Below are 24,307 nucleotides of genomic sequence, written 5' to 3' on the forward strand. Positions count from 1 at the left end.
AAAGGAAACGCACGGGTCAAAAATTTTACAATGTAGACGAGTTTATGACACCCTGTAGCTCCGTTATGTCTTTTTGAGATCCCGATAAAAATGGTACATGTCACGAATTTCATTTCGGGATACTGATGCTTGGTGATAAGTGTTGTACTACAATTTACTCGTAGATTCCAGGGTTTGTATTACTTAATAGTTATTTTGTCACAGAAATTATAAAAAACGACGTTATTATTACTAACAAGTTTTTTTTTCAAATCATGCGTTGCTCCACTCTATGATTTTCTCCTGTGTCGTGAGTTTGTTTACAAACATAAAAATTCACATACATATGACACCTAGACCTGAAATAACAATTTGTAGATCGCACAAAAAGTTAGTCCGCGGCAGCCGGTTGCCCAGCCACCGCGTCAACTGTGCAGTATTTTTTTTTTGTCTTTAGACCTTTAATTTAGATCTAGTCTATATCTTTTTGTTTCTAATACATCTTATAATTATTGTTTACGGAGATTATTTTCTAGTTCTTTTTACCAATTTGGAAATTCTCACCGATAAAAATGATGTACATAATTTGCTATTTTATTCCAAACCCAATGAAGTAAAATTAATACCGTACCTAAATTTCCCCAAAATTTTCATCCAATAAGCTCTTAAATAATAAAACAATTATTTGACAATGTAAAGCCTGAAATATACTGAATTTTAAGCTCCAAAGCCACCGTGCGCTGGAAGGCTGGAGCAAGCACGCAGATTAAATATTTAGCCGACATTCTTTGTCTTCGTAAATTGCATACAATCTTCAAGTTACTGAACAAACTGTACTCATAATAGGCGATATATCACGATGCCTAACGCCACCGTCAGCGGAGTGTAAAGCCTCGGTAAATTGTATAATGTTACCTAACAAGTAGCGGGATTTATAACTCTTTACATTTTATGAAGGGAATCTCACACCACTTGAACTTAAAAACATTTAAGTATGCTTTTAGAAGATTTTATAGATTTCTTGAATTAGTTTTATACTTAATTGATGGCTTGAAAAAAATTAAGGTAAATGAATGCTTTTTGTTGATGATAGATGCACTCAAATTAAAATAAGGCAAGTAATTAATAGTTTTATGTACGCGAGGATGTGTTAAACAGACCATCTGTGTAAGAGTAATCTAGATATAACTCCGTGTTATGTTTATACTTAGATGAACCTAATTATCACGCACACTTTTATAACGCACACGCACGACATCTACCTCGTTTATTAATGACCTCATTATACCAACTTTCCGTAATTAATAATGCAACAAACCCTTGCATTTTCATGACGAAACTTTATTTAGAGTCCACTAGACAGTACTAACTCTAGCTTTAATTAAAACATTGGTTCACCAAAGTATCTTACAACTCATCAAACGGACAGACAGACAGACTAAAACAACAGAAAACAAAGCCAGCCAAGCGAAAACCGTCCTTATTTATTCGAAAAATTTGTTTAGACAAAAGGTTGGGAGCTTCTGTTTGAGTCAGGTTTTATTCCAAAACAAAAATGTAGAATGTTAGAATGCAATGTGAAGTGGAATTGACTTGCAAAGCAGGCGGGCCTCGGCCCCGGGCCCCAGGAACTCCGGGGCCCGTAGGTTGCATATCGGCGATTTGTCTACCAACCGCGCAATGAAAATCTGTATTAGGCTGGAGACTTTTGAATGTGAACTTATGTCTTCATGTCCCTGTGGGTTGGGTCTGCATTTTGTAGGTTGAATTTATTTCACGATATTTAGGGGTTGATGTCACCGATGTTCAAGTTAGTTATGATGTAAAATTTTCATAGCAATAGTGAAATAAATACCAATTAATATGTCTTCTGTTATAACTTCAGTATTACGACTAAAGGTACGCGTCCATAGGCCCGCATCGAACGCATTGCACGCAACGGACCGCATCATCAGTAATGCCTACATGCGATGCGTGCTGATGACGTCATACGGGATGCGTACGTTGCGTACGATGCGTACGATGTCGGCCTGTGGACGCTTACCTTTATACTTCTCTTTTCAAAATACAGAACCGCCAAAACATTACCTACATCAATAAAAACAAACAAAAATGCAACTAAAACAAAAACAACACGGACAACTATCTAAAACAAACACCAACATAATCATATTACGGACAGGGGAGGCAACGTACAAATATGACAGCAACCATACTTGGCTCCCAAGAGGCCGGGATCCAACTAAAGTTGTCGCGGTACATATCAACTTATATCGAGTACATATTTGTATTGCGCCGATATTGACTGGATCTAAGTCAATAAATATTCTATTATTGGTCGACGACCTCCATTCTCCTTTTGTGTGGGAGTTATGCTTGCAGACTTTTGCGTATCGGACATTGCGGCCTTCGGACTATGTCACTTTAAGTTTGGGTTCTTTACTTGGGTCATGTGTTGGGTTATTGCTGTTACTAATTTCAAAAACTGTATCCTAAATACGAGTTTGCCTTTACGTTTAAAATAATCGAAACGCGTGTGGCGCTCTGATTGGTTGGTTTATTTTAGCCGGCCAATCAGATTACTTTTTACGTAAAGTAAACTCATACTAAGGGTACAGTTATATGTCCATTGTTTGTAATTGTGTTGAGGTAAACTATCGTCTCAATTATAAAAGAAAGCGGTAACAGAACTGGATATAAGCGGCTGGCCACGTCTTAATAGCGAGACATATGCATTACATTATTACACCACATGATGCACTGTCTTAACAAAAATGTTATAATATGCTGAACTTTTTTGTCTTAGAAGTCCTTATCCTTACTTTAAAATCTCCTGTTGACATATTTCCTCTTCAAGGTTACGACCACAATCTCCAAATAGAATCAGTTTCCACGGGGCACGATTCTTCAATCATTAGATCCCGTATCTAAGATTAGGGAAGCAATTTGTTCCATCAACTCCTAGCTTACTAACCACATTTTTGTCATTTTGTAACGTTCAAAAGATTATTACTTCTTAATGATTATTTAATAAAAATCATACTTGTTTAAGTTAAAATTCAAATCAGCTTTAATTTAATCTCTAATATAAGACTGCACGGTTGGTGCGGTAGCTGCCGCGCAACGGGTTCGATTCCGGCACGAAGCAACTCTTCGTGTGATCCATAAATTGTTGTTTCGGTTTGCGGTGTCATATTATATATGTGAACTTGTATGTCTGTAAAATCACTCACGACACGACACAGAAAGAAATCCTAGTGTGGGGAAATGTTTTTTTTTAATAAGAAAAAACATAAACTGTAACAGATTTTGAGCTTTCGTCTTGGATCTTCAAGTAGGTTTTTGAAGTTGAGGTTGAAACTGATTGAGACAACGAACTCTTTTTACAAATATAAGAAAAAAAACGTAATTACACGCACTGTTACTCCATCACTATCAACTCAACATTATATTTAAGAAGACCACCTAACTGTTAAAACAGAAAACAAACAACAAAAAGACACGTACACAGAATTCTTGTACGAAATTCACATGCTCAATGGTTCACAAAAGCCAGGATCCAGCGAAATATGTCAACGGTTTCGAAGCGCCAGATCCACTTTAAAATGTCGCTTGGAAACCTCAAATGATTCCTGAAAGGAATTTAAAAGTGTGTTCAAATGGGGCTGCACTTCTGTGCCATATAAACTGGGGGAGAATCGAGATGATGCTTACACGTCTTTAGCTATCTATACCGTTAGAAGAGCTTAGCTTTTGAATCTTTTGAACATCTTTTTTGCATATTTCTGTACAGTTTATAATTTTCCGATGTAGTTAAAGGTATCTATCATTGTTATAAGTAGGTTATGGGCCTTGTCGATGTTACAAGGACAACTAAACCTTGTTAAGTTATACATATAAATTATACACAAATAATTAAACTTAAGTTATATAATGTCTATCACGTTTACACAATTTATTGCATTTCACCAAATTTTCTTGAGTCATATTTTTCATTAGATTCATAAAAAGCACTTTTGGGTTCAATAAATCTATAAAGAAACCCAAGAATTGCCGTTTTCCATTTCCATCAAACATTCATTAAAAAGTAATCATCACGTTGCGCCGCCACGGCCCAGAGAGAAACTCTCTAATTTCTTACAACAATACAAGCCCAGCTGCCATATTTTCCCCGATTTTACTGTGGTATGTACAGTATATTCGTACATACCAAGTATCTACATACCAGAAAGCCCACCAAACTAATCAAGAAGAATAATACTTCCCCGTGAACATAAACTTGAAAGTACCCAAAAAGGTAGGTTCCCTACAAAAGGTTACTTCGTACTGCCTACTAAATTCGAAAACTTAGCGTGTAAAACGTAATTTACACACACGGTTCGCAATAAACAATCTAGGCAGTACTCAATGCATACAAAAAGGGCCCGGTATATTGGCGAACACCTGAACGATGAGAGGTCTCACACTTCGCCTACGAATCGGTCCAAATATTCAGATCACGTGCTTGTAGGCTTAACTCGACCTCGATTCCACTCAATTTAAACGTCTAACACGATTTTATTTACTCTAAAAGTATCCACGGGTAGTGAATTGTCGCCGACCCTTAGCTTGAATCTGAAAACATCTGCTAGTTGGAACAAACATCCGAACAATCCTTCCTCAAAGCGCTTATGCAAACTATCTCTTTGTGTTTTCGAGTGCATTTTTCAACTGTTGCAGCGTCTCGACCTTAATAAGAGTGCAGCAATTAGCGCTGAGAGAGACAACAGCGCACGATCGTGGGGTTCATTACCGCGCGCATTCGCCATCCGACAGCTTTAATGATCGTCGCTCGAGAATTATGCATAAAGCCATCCCTATTACGTCAAAATTGAAGCTCAAGGATTAAGGAGGTACTATCGAGAGACGCGTTATTCAACCGGACCCTTTCAATGTTAACATTGACAGCTTGATCCACTTCATCCGCCCTCCGCTACGGGACGGACCATCAAGTCGCGTCGCTCAAATGTTCCGTAGAAAAAACTTCAATAAAACCAGTGCAAACGTCTCTTTGTGCTTTATTGCTTGAAAGTCGTTCACTTGCTGAAACAAGCGGCCCGATGCGAAGACGTTGTTAAAATAGCTTTTACGATGCCGTTGTTATGATATTGCGTAGGAGTGTTGCCTACGTAATATGTCGTACATCTTTGTTCCTTATTACAGGATCCTTAAAATAGGCATGTTAGAAGATTTGTATCTTTAAACATACATTAAAAAGGTCTCGAAAAGTTTGTAAAATATGATCTGTCATAAGACCATTTGTTATAGAAACTGTTTCTGAGCTCCTTCGAGATTCGTATCACGCCCAATACACCATTTGCACGTATGAAGCGGACAAAATGTTCTTCTGCACTGGATTTTTTGCAAGTTTATGGGTGGGATACAAAGTTTGCATTAAATTGCAGGAATAAATCCCCGTGGCTTTCTTTTTATTTTATATTGGAGGATTATTTGCTTCACACTAAGCCATCTCACTCAGTATCGTATTGAATGCTTTTTTATGACTTCTCGATTTTAGAAATACACTTTACTTTTTTATTTATTTGTTAAAGCTTTGTACATATTTAGTTTGTTCATAGATAGACTTAATGCGAAGCCTTTCACATTTGTTTTCATCGCAATGATATCGCTATTTATACCTTATCTAATACTTTATTAAAATTAGTGGAGTAGGTACTTATCTTAATTCTTATTTGTTCAATGTACGGTGAAATGAACGGTACCATGAAGCGTTCCGTTTGTCGCTTCAGCCACCTGGGATGGTACTAATAAAAGGAATATCGGAATAAAAAGTATTTTTTATGGTATAAGCCGGTAAACAAGCAAGCGGATCACCTGATGGTAAGCAATCGTCGCCGCCCATGGACACCCGAAATACCAGAGTGCATTGCCGGCCTTTTGGCGGTTAGGAATTTAAGGGATGTTGGGAAATCCGGGAATTAGAAGATTGGGAAAAGGGGTAATTAGGCCACCAAATAAGTAGCTGTAAAGTAAATTTTCATAATTTCTCTAACTTTTCAGAAGATTTTACCATTACGCATTTTACCGAGACTATCTCTGTTACAAATTCAATCGAAATCGATGAGTAATTTTCACGTGGAAGAGTAACAAACATCCATACGTATATCATTACAAACTTTCACATAAGTAGATAATATTATGTAAGATAAGATAAGTAAGTATATAATTATAAGTACATATATTTAATCTAGCTTATGTATACTTATGTAGAACATTATAATAATATCATAGTGTGGTATCAGGAATACGCCACGCGCTGTAATTACGAGTATGTCCCCCGGGATTTTCCGCTGTGAAGAAGCACCGTTATGAATAATTACATTCTGATATGAAAAATATGGAAACAAGAACTACGTATATTACCTTACACGCCAGTTTTTACGGATAAAAAGAGGTTGTGTCATCAATTTTCTCGATATGATGCTTGCTCTTTTGTTAAAGGGTTTTTTCATTATGAATTGACGCTTTCCTCACGTCTTTCTAATCATGGAATAAAAGTTTCTGTATTCTGTGTTTCTAATGCATCAGCCGAAATATGTCCCATTACTAACCAAATGCTTTTCTGTTTACATGATGTTTTCTATAACCACCGACTCTGGGTTTGGCGGTCGACTAAGCTACCAAATTTAGATTTAGAAAAGAGGATGCTGCTTTCCATCCTGGCTGATTAGTTTTGAGACATGTCCAGGTTCAGTGCTGACTGGTTTTTGCAGATGAAAATATGTATATAATCGGTTCATTCGTTTTCGATACTCGTATAACAAGTATACAGCAAAATCGAGATATCCAATAAAAAATATCTTTCATTTCTCACGATAAAACGTAGCTCATGTTAATATAGTTCGATCCTTTTTCAGGCAATAACGCTACGGATTCGCAGTTACCTAATAATGTGATTGAATATAAGATCGTGTCGGATAGACGTCTGTTAGTACAATTTAACTCGGCCGACAATAAAGTACGTCATAAGAGTTTTATTGAGTCGTTCATCTTAGCTGAATCTTGGCTGAATCTCAGTTTCAATCTATTTTAACGAGGCCCATAATATTTATACTCTCACAGTATTAAAAGAAATAATTAACATTTCATCAATCTTCGCCTTGTTTGTTTTATTATGATTGTTATGACATGTCGAAAAAGGTAATAAATCTTATTTCTTTGCGTTAAGGGCGGTTTTCCCGTGGCTGAACGATTGGCCTTCGGTTCTACGTAACCCTTGTTGAGCAGGGTGATGTTGCATTAGCTGTGTGCAGGCTATTTTGTATCGAGTTACAAAGTACAAGAGTTTATTTTGCTTTACAGTTTTATGAATCGCTCTTCGCTAGTATTTTTTATCTTTCTTTTAAGTTTTTGTTTGTTATTTGAAACAAAAATATTTTTATACTATTGGTAATAAGGACATTTTTCCACTGTAAAATAATAAAACGATAGCATTTTTTTTAACAGTAACACTCGAGGTGTGTACAGGGAACAATCTTATTTATATCTTAGTTCATTCATTGATATAACAATTAAAAAATAAAGGTAATATTAAAATATTAGGTGCATTGTGAAGTAAAGAAATATGGATGGCAATCACCTCTGATAGATTGCATTAGACAAGTATAAAATTCAATTTTCTCGATTTCACTTTAAATAATTGAATCTAAAGAAAGCCATCATCTTAAATCGAGGGATGATTGTCAGAGTTTATTTGGTGTTTAAACGATAAATAGCTTTAGCTTTTGTGGCGTATATTTGAAAACAATTTTAAGTTATGTGTATATATTTAAGCGTTTTTGCCATACCTATTACTAGAAACAAATATAACAGCTCACAAATAAGACCCATTTACGTTTAATTCAAATATCCATGGCGCTTGACAACTGGGCTTCTCCCAGTTGTGCCTTTTTTGTGCCTTTATGCTTCAGTAATTCTGTATCCTGAACAAAAAAGAACCCTTTTTACATAAGATACGAAAAATTATTAACATCATAATTATGTAGTATATAAAATCACCTACATGGTTAGCCCAACAAGTTAAGGGGTTAACGCACTGCACAAGGGCACACCTAATATTTAGCCTTTGTGAATATTGAGTAAATTAAAAATTTAATAGGTACATATGTATGTACTTAATATAAATAAACAATAAAGTAAAAATAAATACATTTATTTACAGAATTAGGTCTTAAAACAAGCTTATATTATAAATAATGTAATACAATAATTATTCAAGCATTGTCAGGAAGAAATCGCCGTGTGTGATAATACCTACCACCCAGTTCGGTGTACTCAAATTACTATTACAATGTAAACGTATTTTATGTATGTGTGCAATAAAGTATAAAATAAATAAATACAGTAACATTTTAAACATGATATCACGAAGCTATACATTTACTTCTTACTACTATTTAACAAAAAACTGTACATTCAATTACCTACAGCGAGCTTAATCGAAATAAAAATGACAATCGATTTATCAGTAGCATCGCATCGTATTGAAAGTTTTCATTCATATTTGTATCAAAGGCTTCACAAAAACCGCAACAATAACCGTTCAAAGGGAGAATTGACATTTAATTACCGCAGGATCGCAGGAGCAGCCGGACAGGTGACCACAATTTGTTATGACAGTATGGTAGATTGGTAGTAACATGTTTTTGAATTCTTACATGTATGCCATAGGCTTCGATTGTATTGGTGTTTATAAAAAAGTCAAATTGTATTTGACATTGTGTGAATCATCGACGTTATTATGACGATTTTTTTATTATACTATATGTATAGGTACTATTGGAGCAACTCAAACTTATAGTCCGCTGGCCTGTTAGGAAGCGGACACAATAGCATAAGTACCTACAATACATTTGCAACTCGAAAGCTAAAATAAAACTATTTAACTTTTTTGGATTCTTTTTTTAACTATGTCCCACTAAGGACACTCCTGTGTCGTGGGTGCGCTTACAAACATACAATTCCACGTACACATGACACCCAGACCCGGAACAACGATTTGTGAATCACACAGAGAGTTTTTCCATACGGGAATCGAACACATGACACGTTGTAGGCAGCCAGTTACCTAAGTATCGCGCCAACCGTGCAATCAATTGCACCATCGTCCCGGGGAGGAAGGCCGTCCAAAATAATGGTTGGTGCAATGAAAAACCAGACGAAACGCAATAAATCAATGACATAGACGGTGTGAAGGGAAACAACCATTCAAGCAAGAGACATTTAAGAACTCAAACCCCACAAACACAGTCTTATTTTCCCTCAAAAGTATAGCAACAAAAAGATAATAATTTCAGTTCAAATCCGTAATTTATCATTCAAAGTGAATGTATCGCGTATTCGCGTGACATCACATTTACCGCAACATGAAATAACTTAATGCAAATGGAAGAGCTCTCGGCAAGTTTGTGAAAGCACGATAAGTTGGGATCCTGAGAAATGAGCTCGCCGGAGACCACCCTTCATGTGAAAATTACGCTATCCGTTACTTGCAGACTGGTTCTGATGCTGCAGATAATGTGGAAAAAGGATTCGAGTAAGTAGCTATGCATTGTTTTAAATTCAAAACGCGAAGTTCTTTGTTTCTGCTAAGTTTTTTAACCAATTTTCTATCTACAGAAAATGGAACTACGCGTCTGTGGTATAACTTTTTACGATAATATTTGTAAGAACAGACAATATTTATTTTGAAAGCAAGATTATAGACTTACCTTACCTTACCTGACAACGATATACACCTCAAAATCAAACAGCTAATCTAGTACAACTATCCTACCAAAAATAATTACGCAGTTTAATGTCGACCAACCAATCCATTATCTTTTTAAAAGCCAGCTTCACGTAAGTATCTTTCTAACATAAAACAAATAAGAGCTCTGATAGAATTGAATTGTTCACACATAAAAGTTTCGCTTGGCGATAAAATAGTCTGGCGCGAAGTTATCCCAATGGGCGTGTAGTGATATGAAACAATAGCCAATCGAGGCTTCGCGTCCCGGGGGGATACACGACACACGACATGCGACACACGACACAATCCGTCGGATGCAATAGATGACAGTACGTACTGAATGGTATTATAAAATCAGATATAGATCCGATCATGTTAATGCGTTGTGCAATTAACAGGATGCAAAATTTGTAATCATGTCGTACCATGTATTACATATTGTTTATTAATTTGTCTTGTTTAAAAATTCGAAGAAATCGTATCACAGGGTTGCCGTTGTTCCGGAGCTGCGGACAACGTAAAAGGTTACCGGGAGAACGGGGTGGTTTTTAGTCAGTAAGAGTCTGACACTTCCTCCCGCCTCACCCAAGGCGGGAGAAGCCATTGGATAAATGGATAATTTTCGCCCACAAAAAAAAGTATTGCCATTGTACCTACATACCTACTGTTGAGTTTGCGCTTAGCATAGATAGCTTCATCATCTGGTTACATCATTACGTCTGCCCACATTTTCTACACTATACCTCAGCGTGTAACTTGTAGTCTATAAATAAGTCTGTAGCGAAGATTTTCTATTAAATATGATACGAAAACAATAACTAATCGAGACTTCCTCGTCCCTCAGGAGACCAGCGTATCCTCCCCATGTTATTACTCCAGATGCGTCACTGCACACCGCGGGATTATGTTCATCATGTGATAATGTAATGAGTAACAGCAATAGAGCAACATGATCTCTTTAGTCTTCAGTTAAGTAAGTATTTATGTAGAATGTTGATGGAATGTTTTATATTTTGTGCTGTTGTTGATTGCCATGCTGGTTATCGAGTGAGAAATTTCGGTTTTAATTCCCGGGTATAGGGGGATATTAAGACTTTTAAAGTTTGAGTCTGGAATTGATTTTTTTGTGTATTAACAATACGATATTTTTTAGTTTTTTTCTACTTGTAGATGTGAGTCTACAGCTCCTGAAGATGCTACGTGGAGGAGCGAAACATTTTTAATTGTGGGATGTGCTGCAAATTTTACACCGCATGCTGAAATACGCGCGGAATAAAATTTAAAAATTAATTGTATTGTTAATGTAGCATTAATTTCCGCAAAGTAACGCCTAACTCTATTCTATTTATTGATTGTTTTTTTTTCCTGACAAATAGGTGTAGAACCAAATAAAACTGAATAGATACCTTAACTAATACGATATTTCTAATTTCTATCGCCAGCAATAGGGAAGTCAGCTCAAAGCGGCCATAGGAGGCAAAGCGGCCACTCTTAATTTTTCGGTTATTTGAAATGATAGCGCAACGTTGCCTTTCTGTACGTATAACCAAACCTCCCGCCCCGCGCCAGTCACTCATTTTCAGGAAGGAGAACGAACGCGTGGTTCTAGTAACGACAAATATTTTTTTGTGCGTTTTGTTAAAATAATACGAGGTAAGTTCAACCTGTTTTGATCAAAACTATTTATATTAAAATGCTTTTATTGCACGTTTAACGTTACTTATCTATTTTGCCTTTTTTGTGTGGTATTTGCTTCGAAATATAGTAAATAATGTGAGTGAAAATATTATTTTTAATAAAATGGTTGAAAAAGGCAAAGCGGCTCGGGCAAAGCGGTCAACTGACCGCTTTGCCCTTACTTTCATATTATCGCTGCATAGATATAATTCTTATTTATTTTGTTTACACCACAACAGGAAAAAGGCGTCTTAGAGTACTTGTTTCATATGGACAACCTCTTTTTTTGCCTCACAAACCAAGATTTTTTGCAGCTTGTGTTTCAATATGCTGAATCCAACCATATTCCACATCCTTTTAAAAATGAAACGGCTGGACACGATTATAATAAAGGCTTCATCATGCGTCATCCTAATTTGACCTTGCGACAACCAGAACCCACATCCATAGCCAGAGCTCGAGGCTTCAACAAATCCCAAGTATATCGATTTTTATAAATTACTTTTATGACTGACTGTGATTAAAATAGGTAAAATGTTGTTGTTTTTGTTTTTATGTGAATTATATGTGTTGATTTTTGATTTTGCATTTTTATTTTGTCAATCACGGTATTTTCCAACAAAAAACAATTCATTGCTTGAAAACTTTTGGGGTGGCCACGTTGCCCTTACCCCCGTGGCCGCTTTGGGCGACCACTCGGGCAAAGCGGTTTTATGACAAGTTTTCGTAATCTGCAAATCATATGATTATTATTCAACTTACGCAAATTTCAATTGGCCATTACAAAAATTCGATAAATTCTCGACTAGCTAGTATAAAATTCTCTTTAAAAATCTTTCGTTTAATGGCTTTTTTTTAAACTCAAAGTTAAGGTGGCCGCTTTGAGCTGACTTCCCCTATCAAATTTATGGATCACACATCCATTGCACATAAAATGTTCGTATAAAACGGTCATTTCAATGTGCATATTAAAATTCTTTCGGTTTCAGCTTTTTGAATGAAAAGCTGCATATCGTTTCGTGCGAGCTCTAAAAGTTAAATTGGAAAATATCAAGTACGTATGCAGAAGTGGAATTGACAATGGAGATTTTAGTGCACATGCAGGGATTTACTACAAGTCATTTTCAAACATAATTTTCTAAAACTTCTAGGACAAGCAAGCAAGAGCAAGAAGTCTTAGTTTGGGAATTCGGAATTGTATGTTTGAGTGTGGTAGGGTTTACCACAATCTTCACGTTTGGAAAGCTGATAGAGATCACAGTATAAAAGGTTTAAAATCAGAGAATGCTGCTGCCCGGTCTCTCAGAAACACACTGACACCCACATGCAAACAGACATACAGATAGACAAACATATAAACAGACAGACAAACAAACAAACGTATTCCTCTGTGGCGTCACAACACTAACAAGGTAAATCAGTAACAAAGTAAGAAAGAGAGCACTTCTAGTTACAAAAAGTCCTCTCAAACACTTTCAACACGTATGAATAACGTAATGCATTCACAAATCACACAAAGCGTTGTAAACGTCATTGCTATATTTGACTAGAAGTGACGCGACACGCGACCCAAGTTTTTGCTACATAACAGCGTCGCCGTAAAAAGAAAACGTGAGCAATACAAAGTAGGCACGAGGTCACGTCGCAACGTTTCTTCCAGTTTTATGTACATGTGCTTTTTTGTAGGTCTTTGTAAAAATAAGTTGAGATTTATCTTCCAAACGAGTTTTTGAAAGTCCACTCAACCATTACACATTGCATTATAATATGACACTTCTATACATCAATGAAAATCTTGGTAGCGAAAATCCTATCTCACTTTTATGACCTATAACATAGCAGTAGATGCAAGGACCCCAACACGAGGATAGACAACGACTATCACAGTAATACTTTGCACGACCCTGGTATCGAACCCGAGACCCTTTGCTTGACATTCGCACTCGCGATCACTCGGCCAACGAGGCAAAACGCACATTCGCGCGCAGTCTAGCACGGAGTCTGGAATGCCCGTGTAGGTACCTCTGCCTACCCATTCGAGGATAAACGGCGTGACGATACATATTGTTACGAGTTAAAAGCATGACAACTGACAATATACTCTCAAATCACATGGAACACGTACCTAATGGTCGGAATCTGGCGTAAAGGTATGTATAATGTATGTATTGTATGCATATAAGTAGATATGTACCTCTACATCACTCCGAAACAAAGACATTACCATTATGTTAAAACAAGAGATTTTTATAGCTCATATATAGCCGCAGCTAAGTGCTGGATACGCCACAAGACGTTTGTGTCAAATTACTCTTTTTATTTCCGCCATTTTTATTATGGTAATAACGCGAAAAGGCCCATGAATAATGTTCAGCTCTATATTATAACGAGCGTGAAGTTCCTGGGTCCTTGTACTCGTTGCTACATGGGTTCAATGTATAATAGTAAATGATAATGGATTCTCATACAATTTTAGACCTTATTCTAAGGCACATGAATTTAATTATCTCTGCACAGGTGTTGACAAAAGGAGGGGCTTTGCAAAATACTAACCAGATATTAATATCAATTATCAAACAATTTGGACTTCCACGAATGCGATCCCTAAGTCGAACAAAGTTCCGGAGCTGAAACTATTAAACGGACTTCCTAGCGGATTACCGGGCTTCCGGGTCGAAAAGCAAGAGTAACAGAATAGTTTTTAGTCAGTAAGAGTCTGACACTCCCTCTCACCTCGAGTAAGGCGGGAGAAGTCATTTGATGATTTTCCCCCTCAATAAAAAAGTACTCTTACATTAGGTACAATGTTAACAATATAATACATACTATTACATAAGTAGTACTCGTACCTGTAAAAATGCTTATTACAAACCCACTGCTGTCTATCCAATATCAGGGAGTAATAGTTATAGCCTCAACCTATGTTACGATATTAAATAACGAACTACCTAACATTCTCTGATATCTTTACACAATTTCGATAAACCGAGACTGTTTTTATTAGCGGCCAATCAATAGATATGAATGGATGGGCTAGTCAGTTAGGTCACCATCAATCATAGCCCATACTAATATAACAGGACAATTCCGTTTGTTTGTTCGACCATAAAAACTCTTTATCTGATAGATACCAAGCTCCTATCTAGCTTATAATGTCCAGATAGATAAGGTTTGGGTAAATATTTTCATTTTGTCTACGAAAATAGGTTTTTCTGCTTAGCCTTTTTTTGTTATTTGTTGCTCTTATGAGATATTTTATGAAGACGGCAAACTATTGATTACGTTTATTTTAAAGTTAAGTAAATATGCCTAGGTCCTGTAAGCTAGCCAGTACCTAATTTATTTACATTAGATAGGTACAAGAAAATCACAAAGATGATAAAAATGCCCTGATAATCATGAGAGGTACCTAGGTAGTTGTTATCAGGTGGTCCCTATGTGTGGTCAAATGACACTAGCAATAAATAGCTATGTAGGAACCTGCATGGCATTTAACATTTCGTTTGGGTGAGAAATGATAGAAATAGAGACCGATCTCAGAATCAAGTGACCTATGATAGGATGCTTTCAACTGGAAATTCGTAGTTGGCAGTGGCAGTAGCTCAGCAGAGCGTAGAATAGGGACTGATTTAAAAAGCAATACCCTCCCACTCATTAATTACCTCCACATGACTGACCACACGTGGGAGGACCACAAACCTAAAGTAACAAATAATTATGTTAATGTTTTTAGATATTCATAACAAAATTCGTTAGAAATAATTTCAACAAGACATGTATTTCGTTTTAATTAACCCTAAATAAGTGATTAATTGAACCATAAACACACAGAACGGTAGACGGTTTGTTCTCATACAAACACTCCAATAATTCTTCAAAGGGAGCTTCGTACGAAACACGTCATGAGCGCTATTATATAGAATTTATAACTGTGTGGATTTGTTCGCAAGAAATAAATTCGTGTTACAAACACCTGAGACAAACCACGCATACGGAGCGTAAAAATAAATGTTTATACGGTTTGTTATTAAATAAAGTTTGCTGGTAAAATTCCCTTGGTTTTAGTGAATATTTTTTGTACCTTAGTAGTGGGTTATTAACCCGATTTTGTTTACAAGGCGTTTGTAAAAAATAAGGAAAGTTGTTTTGTTGTTGGAGGTTAGGTATAGAATAGGGATCATAAATCTCGCTCGTTTCCCTTTGCTATCGAAGGGGTATTCGAATGCAATAAGAAACGTATAAGCAGGTAATTTTGTTATTTATGCTAAATAGGAGGTAAACAGTAAATCTTTCAACACAAACACAGATTAATAAAACTCACGAACTTCTTACAAGAGAGAACAAAATCTCGAGTCAGATCAGATATAATGAAATACTAATCCAACATAAAAGAAACCTAAATACATATAAACTCGTATGAAAAGCTTCTACGAACAAAATCCTCGTAGAGATTCCCTCTCGAAAACTATTCACGAACAAACTTCGCAAGCCCTCAAAACTTTGGGAAAAAAGAACCCAATATCGAATGACTAGGCAGAAACACGATAGAGTAGGAAAAAAGGTCCAAACAGGATGAGATTGCATTTATTCCTATTTCCTACATTATGAAATAACATCGTCAGTCATTTCTTTTGAAAGCCGATGGCTATCGGTCAGGAACCACCTTCGGGAGTAATGCCTGGCGTATTGCCAAACTTGACTGTATAATTGATACGCTGAATAATTTTGAAGTTGTACACGAAGATAGGTTCTTCATTTGGGTCAAACATTATCAGATCTTGAACGAGGACTGCACGGTTGGCGCTGTGGCTGGGTAACTGGCTGCTGTGCGACGTGGGCGGGTGCGATTCTCGCACGGAGCAACTCTTTGCTTGATCCATAAATTATTGTTTCGGGTCTGAGTGTTTGTGAATTTGAGGAGGCAACGTTTTGTTTAAATAAATGGCTGTGACATACGGACGGACGGACGGATGGACAGACAGACAGACAGACAGACATGACGAATCTATAAGGGGTCCGTTTTTTGCTATTTGACTACGAAACCCTAAAAAAGTCTTAAAATAAAAAAAAAGATAATAATTGATTTGATTTGATAATAATTGATTAATTAATTTGTAGATAACTGTAGGTATTTAATACATTCGGCCTGTTTCCTGTCTCAGCTATCTAGGTACCGTTTCAATAATGTTTTTTCTGAACTTTTACCTTCAAGACCCAAATTTGCCAAATCGGCCCAACCATTCTCGAGTTTTAACGACACTAACGAACAGCAATTGATTTTTATATAATATGTTAGATAAGTTCAACTTCTCCAAATCTGTTTGATATTGATGTGTGGCATCATTCGATAAATTACAATTTGGGTACCCAAATGCTTTGCCGATAAAAATTTAAACGCTACGTCAGCAATACGCTCGTTCCCATGCTCGTCTATCATAAACGTGCTGACCCCTTAAGAATTTTATGGGACACCGTACCTAATGTCTTACAAATACCTACTCGCCGACGCCGATTTATCGCGCTTTCACGGTTCAATTCTCAACGTTATCCACGGACTGTAGTAAATCAGATATAAATTATGAGGGATGATTTATTGTTTTCTTACCTATTTCACATGCTAAATGTTTTCGAATATGCTTAGCTTAAGTAAACGCTAGCGTATTTTAGATCCTCCACAGATAGAGCCCAGTAGGCTGATACCCGATACTGAGCCGCGGTAAACCTGACGGCTAACCAGGGCACCGGTTCGAACAGCAGGACGGGGTGATTTTTAGTCAGTTAGAGTCTGATACTCACTCTCGCCTCACTTAAGGGGGAGAATTCATTGGATGATTTTTCCACCTCAAAAAAGAGCGTATTTTAGATACTTACCTATTTATGTACCTCTAGAATTTTAGATAATGGCTTGTACTCGTAATTTCTAAATTATATACCTGAAATCGCCAACCCGCATTGAGCAAGCGTGGTGATTAATGCTCAAACCTTCTACGTGCGAGACAAGGCCTTTGGTACCTTGGCCTTTGATAGACATAGGTACAAACCCCTATTTTGCCAGGGGATATGGTATGCACTCTTGCCTTAGAAAAAATCTATTATACTTAACCCGACCCGGTAAGGACAGAACTCTCAGACCTTTGAAAAATATTATTTTTTGAAAATTACCTGTAGCGAGAGACACTCGTGACAAAACTAGATGAGTACTTGGCAATCCTAGCATTCGAAATAAACGTCTCGCTGACGATATTATTATTAGGTAAGTAAAATTAATTAATATAGCCATTCCTGAATTCATAGCTTCGTTCTCAAGGACATCGGTTTACGGTTTGCAAACAATCGTTTCGAATTTTATTACTCTTCCTCGCTGTCTGAGATATAGGCACTTAATTATTCAGATGAATTTTGCTTCTTGCTTCGGTGAATGTGCGTATTCACTAAATTCGTACATTTTATTCGACAATGTGTACTTGTGAAGGGATAAATTAGTAAGTACTTCCCAGTACTGATTAGGAAATAGAATCCTTATAAGGGATGTGGGAGACCCATGCTTCCATGCTTCGGCACGAATGGGCCGGCTCGACCGGAGTAATACCACGGCCTCACAGAAAACCGACGTGAAACAACACTTGCGTTGTATTTCATTATGTGAGTTAGGTTACCAGAGGTCCAATTACCCCCGCTCCTCCTCCTCCCAATCATCCCAATCACCGATTCCCCAACATTCTTAAATTCCTGACCCCCAAAAGGTCGGAAACGCTCATATAGCCCCACTAGTGTATCGGGTGTCTATGATCAGCGGTGATCGCTTACCGTCAGGTGATCCGTGTGCTCGTTTACCGGCTTATACCATAAAAAAAAACCTGAGAAAGGAGGTGTGATTTTTTTTAAGAGGTAGATTTCGCATGATTTTTAAGATGTTAAGTCATGAACGTTGCCCATGAAGATCCACAACACTCGAGGACTTATAAGTGCGTTGTTAGCCTTCTGTGAAGAAGTTGGTCTGTGGACCAAAACGCACTCAAATGAGTTCAACTGGTTTGTCTAACATAAAAATAAAAGTAGCTTTCCTGTTAATGTGTTTATTGCCAGCGTATCGTATAGTATTACAAACTTTTGAGTATAATAAATTGAAGTCTTATTTCAGAGATATGAGTACAAATATCAATTTATTACTAAGATCGCTTACTAGAAATAAATTAAAATACTTATCTTATTAATGAACTCTAATCATTGGTGCGTTATACCTATACTCAGATTTCATACAAACTAGAGATATTCAGATTTTATTTGGATGGTAGTTGCTACATGACGTGACAATATATGTTACAGGCCGTTGATCCTTTTTGTAAGTTAAATTGATCCTATAAATGTATTTAATCGTCATACACTCATTCATTATAAATAACGAATCTTAAGCGATAATAGGAACAAATAAAAACAATAGAACAACGCCATCTAGTGGGCACAAGAGCAATAGCCCTCATTATAATTTACACAATAGCAATATAATAAACAACAGGTGGTTTTCATTTAAAAAATATTAACATAAACATTATGTCTACTTAAAAATATATCACCATTTAAATAACAGCCATATACAATAACACAATGTTATTCCATTCACACCTTAGTTTATTTCGCACTGCATTCACAAAGAAATAGTGCAAAATCCTTTAAAAGAAACGAATTTATGATGTGATTCCTAAACGAACGGTGATATACAAAAAAGAAATACAGGAACATTTTTAAAATACAGGACAACTCGGTGGCGCTAGTGTAGTTTTAGGTCCATAAGGCTATTGTGCCCCATTATACGATATAATAAGAACTTCTATTTGATATCAAAGATCTTCATACCAAAATATACTAAAAAAAACTATTGTATAGTTGCAAGCTTGTGGGTACGTAGTACGAATTTGCTTTATTTTATACGCATAGCACTGGTATAGTAAGATCGTAAGATATTGAATAGACATTTAATGATATATTTCAAAGCCCAATAACTGATAGTTATTCATAAATCACACAATAAATTCGCTCCTAACACTTCCTTAAGACACGTCATATACTTAAAGACTAGTACATCTACTTAAACACTCGAGACTCCTTTAGGAAAATCTAAAGAATATTGCTTGAAATATATTTCAACAATAATAACTTAACACAAACCATTTTGGTTCTTATTCTTACTCCATATTAGATTCACATTCAGATGCAGGCTTTTCTGATGGGGCTAACTGATCCATTGGTTGGGACTCGGATTTTGTATTGTCCTGCAAAACACACATTAGATTGATCTACTGCTATTAAGGTATATCCTTTATGATATAAGGGGTTCCAGCAATGCCAAAAAGTAATTAACATAGTACTGTAACATAGCTAACATAAAGTTTAAACATAGTTATTATGTAAATTAAGTTATGAATTGTGCGTTATAGAGCGTAACCGTGCAAGTCAAGATTCACATCACTGAGCAACTTAACAAACAGGTGTATTTATTTTTTATGTACTTATTAATTACGGGATATTATTATGATTATGTACACAAATTTCTAAAGAGTTTCCGACTACAAATGTTACAATAGTGAGTGGTGAGTGCGAGCTATTTTTATATTAACGTAACTAGCCCTCTGATTGGTTGATTAACTTGTAGCAGACCAATCAGAGCGCCGAACGTCATAAACGTGTCAATCATGTTAACGTAAGACAAACTCTAGGTATTCTGAATCTATACTTACATTTTCATTTTCGCCAGTCATAGTTTCCATTGGTAGATCAGAATTTCGGAGTTTCTTCGTCCGTTTTTTATACGTCTCATTAAAACGAGCTATGAACTCTGCTTGGTTCACATAGTTAACAGGTTTTTCCAAGTTGTACACTGGATTTATTTTGATATCTAAAAAAAGGAGAAATTGTATTATTAATTCCGGACTGTACCCTTAGTACTAGTTTGCTTTACGTTGAACGAAAACGAAACGTAACGCTTTAATTGGTTGGTTCATCGGAGCCTGCCAATGACAGCGCCGAACTCGGTCTCGTTTCGATCTCGTTAAACCTAAAGCAAACTCTTACTAAGACCCTGTTCATTACTGAGACTGAGATTGGCCTAAGAAAGTAAACTTTAAAAACAGCAATAAACATGTAAATTAATGTATAGAATATTAAAACAATTTTAACAAGTAAGTGTAATCTCTCGGCTTCAAGAAAACGCTAAAAAGGATTAAAGAAAACGCTATAACTTCTCTATCCTGCCTCATTACGAGTTACATTGTAACCTATTTGCAAAAATAAATATCATTTATCATTTATCTGAGTAATCAATGGTTGTAAGATAAAATAGATTTAACACAAGCAAGACCTAAATTAAAAGAAACCATACCTTTTCCAAATACTTCTGGCACCATATAAGGGTAGATCCAGCCGACCAGCGGCGTCTCTCCAGAGTAATAATGTGCGAGTTTATGGTAGAAGAGTAGACCATCCAGTGGGGGATTGAAGTTTGGAAAGTGTGGTGCTTTCATCATAAATCTGCAAGAGAATTACACCAATATTATTAATCTTATTAAACAAAATAATAAGATTATTGTCATTTTGTAAATATCATGAATGATCATGATTTTCAGCCAAAATATCTCTCCCCATAGGAGGATGAGATGAACAGTGGAATGTCGGAAGAGACGGTAGCTTCTGTTCGGTAAGAGTCAAATCTACAGGTGACTTGGAGACTTCACCAAAACAGTAGCAGATGCTGCTACTCGCCTATCTATATAATAGCGGTTTATGACATAATAATTATAGATTAGGACACATTAAATTTAAGAGAACTGTATTGTAATTATAATTGAGCATTTTTTACAAGATAAACTGGCAAATGAGCTGACAGATCACCTGTTTGTAAGCAGTATCACATGGATTACTCGAAACTCCATATTTATGTTCTCCTAGTATGTAATCTAGAATGGAGTAACACTCAACTCCACTCTAGATTATATTAGTCTAGTTCACATGTTTAAAGTTGTATAGTTCTGAATACAAGGAACACAATACTTACTCATTAAAATTCTCCCGCGTGCATAATACTTTTGGTAATATTTTGAATATTAACTTATTTTTCTTAGATATCCTCTCCAACTCTGGTATCTCTCGGAAGTGGCTTTCTATCCAAAAATGTCTAAATTGTGTCTGAAATTATAGAAAAGAAAAATATTAGTATAATTAACAACCTAAACTAAAATAAAGAACCAAATCGTATTTGTCACCCAAATAATATTAAAATTGTACAATTATTAGTGTAGGAGAGCCATGCTTCGGCATGAATGCTCCGCCTTGACCGGAGTGATACCACGGTCTCACAGAAAACTGATGTGAAACAACACTTGCGTTGTGTGAGTAAGGTTACAGAGGTTCAGTTACCCCCCCTTCCCAATTCCTAAACCCCAAAGGCCGGCAACGCATTTGTAACGCCTCTGGTATATCGGGTGTCCAGGGGCGGCAGCGATTGAATACCATCAGGTGATCCTTCTGTGGCTTATACCATAAAAGTTAACCAGCAAAAGTTTGCTCTGGTTTACCGGCCTAAATGTACAACAATATTTAATTTAAACCACAAACCTCTCCGTCAGTCATTGGCTGAGTATTCCAAGCCAGTAGGTCCAAAACATACAGAATATTTGAGTTCTCAGGTTGGAAACAGTCCAGGATACAGCATCGGTTCTTCAATGCTCCAGAACCACCAGGCAAAGCTGTTTTATATTCACCCCTAAACTGACCATACTTTGAATATAGTTTCGTCGTACCCTGAAAATGTATAATCAAAATATATTCTTATAATACATAGAATCATGCTATATAGATGACAGCTACTTTCATATTACAAAAGTAAAGATTCTTTTTTATTTAAACACTCTTATCTCCAGAACTGCCAGTTCAAATTTAATCATTCTTTTTTATTTAGATATGCGAATTATCGAGAAAAGCTATGTCTAAGCTATAGGACAAACTACAATCAATAGGAGTCAAGTATAGAGTTTAACAGCATGGCAGGAGCTAGCATGTTTCTGTATAAATCATTAAAATATTATGAAATTGTAAACTCACTCTATTGGCCACAACAAGTGTCCTAACACCTTTAGGACATGGTACCACATACCAATTCTCGTGGAAATCTTCAGGTTGCTCAACCATCCACTCGGAAAGCATTAAAACATTGTTGTATGCGCACCGAGTGAAACCAGCTACAAAGATCTTCGGTTTATACAAAGCCTGGAAATAAATTCATAATAATTCATAAATAAATTAAAAATAAAATAGAATAAAATGAAAAAATACACTAAGCATTACAAATTGTAACTATAAAAAAATAATTTACCTTTTTTTCTTGAAAGACATCTTCATTTTCAGTCTCATCTACTAATCCCAAGATTCCTCTACATGTGTCCAATAAATTATTGCGCAGCCTGTAAAGGAGGTTGTCAATATAATTAAATAAACTGTTAATAGGCAGACTCCTTCCTTAATAAATGTAGATTTTTATGTCACATAGAGAGTTGTTCCTTCTTTATGGAGTATCCAATAATTTAAAGAACACTGCAAGCACATAACAAAGTGCATTTGGTGTTATAAAAACATGAGAGTGAGAGTCTTAAAAACACCACACCATTTCACGATGTTTAATAACAACTAAAAAATAAATAATACTTACGATTTTTGAGCATCAAGAAGGTCTTTTCTTCTCTGCTCTTGATTATCCCCTTTTTGCTTATACAGATCAATAAAACTAGTTTTATTAAACTGATCTAATACATCGTCCATGATTGCGTGTCTTATTTAATTTTCTGTCAAGAATTCAGAGATTCACACGGCCTAGATATGGACACGAAGATGTCTATAGTAAATATACAAAGTGTTATAATTTGTAACACTGTAACACTTTCGATAACCCAAATTTATTTATTTTGTCGCTCAATCAGATATTAGTTCATTGATAACACATTCACATCAAATAATACACATGTACAACTGTCAAAACTGACAGATCCGGCCGGTTGCTAGAGATTACTAGTGTTGTGCAGCTAAGTTGCTGTCCATAAATTTAGTCGACTAAGCTATGTGCAGATTGCAAAGACAAAATGGTTAAACAATCTGAAAATGTTGTTAAAAACTAGACAACTTTCATTATTTTGAAGATAATCTTTTTTATATAAATATTTATAAAATGTATACATACAACAACACAACCATGTTACAACTACAACGTAAACAAATCACATCTTCAAAATTAATAATCGACTATTTGTTTTACTGTCATCGATTTAGATAACTATGTTAAAGTCATGGACTTATTAAAACAATAGCCGATGCTTACAGCTTCGCTCGCGTGGATTACGGACTTTGTGATTAGTAAAAGCATCCTAAGTTACTTCTACCTAGTACATCAGCTACCTGCCAATAAAAGTCCCGTCAAAATCGGTCCAGCCATTACAGAGATTAGCTAGGATAAACAGACACATATATTGTAAAAAGTATTATTTTGGTGTATGTATCGTATGTATTCATATGCATTTAGTAAAAAGCGGTTCCTTCAATATTACAAACAGACACTCCCATTCATTTTTTTAGTGTTCATGCAAAAGTGTAGTTTAGTGATGTGATGAAAGAAAAAATAAATTAGTATAAAAGTGGGAGCTATAAAAAAAGATTTTTCGATTTATAGCATTTAAAAAAATGTAAAGAAAATTATTAATAATTAATTAACATAAAACCAATTAAGTCTCAAACATAACAGGTACCTATACTAGGTGCGTGCTAGGTACCTCTGTATAGTAATTTGCGTCTGTTCTGGCCAGTACCAGAACTAATGCACTG

At 35.9% G+C, this 24,307-nt stretch overlaps 1 protein-coding gene across 1 annotated transcript; it reads right to left on the minus strand.

Annotated features, from left to right (window-relative positions):
* Positions 1-18,506: 18,506 nt before the first annotated feature.
* Positions 18,507-23,458, minus strand: LOC118278258 (snurportin-1). Its single transcript, XM_035597426.2, has 8 exons — positions 23,145-23,458; positions 22,812-22,899; positions 22,541-22,705; positions 22,055-22,240; positions 21,495-21,625; positions 20,823-20,971; positions 20,182-20,339; positions 18,507-19,716 (listed from the first exon to the last, which is right to left on the minus strand). Exons 1-8 carry the CDS (start codon positions 23,252-23,254, stop codon positions 19,630-19,632), a joined length of 1,074 nt encoding a protein of 357 aa, XP_035453319.1. The 5' UTR covers positions 23,255-23,458; the 3' UTR covers positions 18,507-19,629.
* Between the last annotated feature and the right edge of the window lie 849 nt (positions 23,459-24,307).

This window comes from Spodoptera frugiperda, chromosome 15 (assembly GCF_023101765.2).
Source record: "Spodoptera frugiperda isolate SF20-4 chromosome 15, AGI-APGP_CSIRO_Sfru_2.0, whole genome shotgun sequence".
NCBI classification, from domain to species: domain Eukaryota; kingdom Metazoa; phylum Arthropoda; class Insecta; order Lepidoptera; family Noctuidae; genus Spodoptera; species Spodoptera frugiperda.

Bases quoted from the DNA above. Each gene is read 5' to 3' on its own strand.
- LOC118278258 (XM_035597426.2), bottom strand. From the start codon at position 23,254: ATGGACGATGTATTAGATCAGTTTAATAAAACTAGTTTTATTGATCTG. The intron at 22,706-22,811 runs GTAAATTATTTT...ATTTATTTCCAG, and splicing joins ATGTCTTTCAAGAAAAAAAG to GCTTTGTATAAACCGAAGAT. The intron at 21,626-22,054 runs GTTTGTGGTTTA...CTATAATTTCAG, and splicing joins AGCCAATGACTGACGGAGAG to ACACAATTTAGACATTTTTG.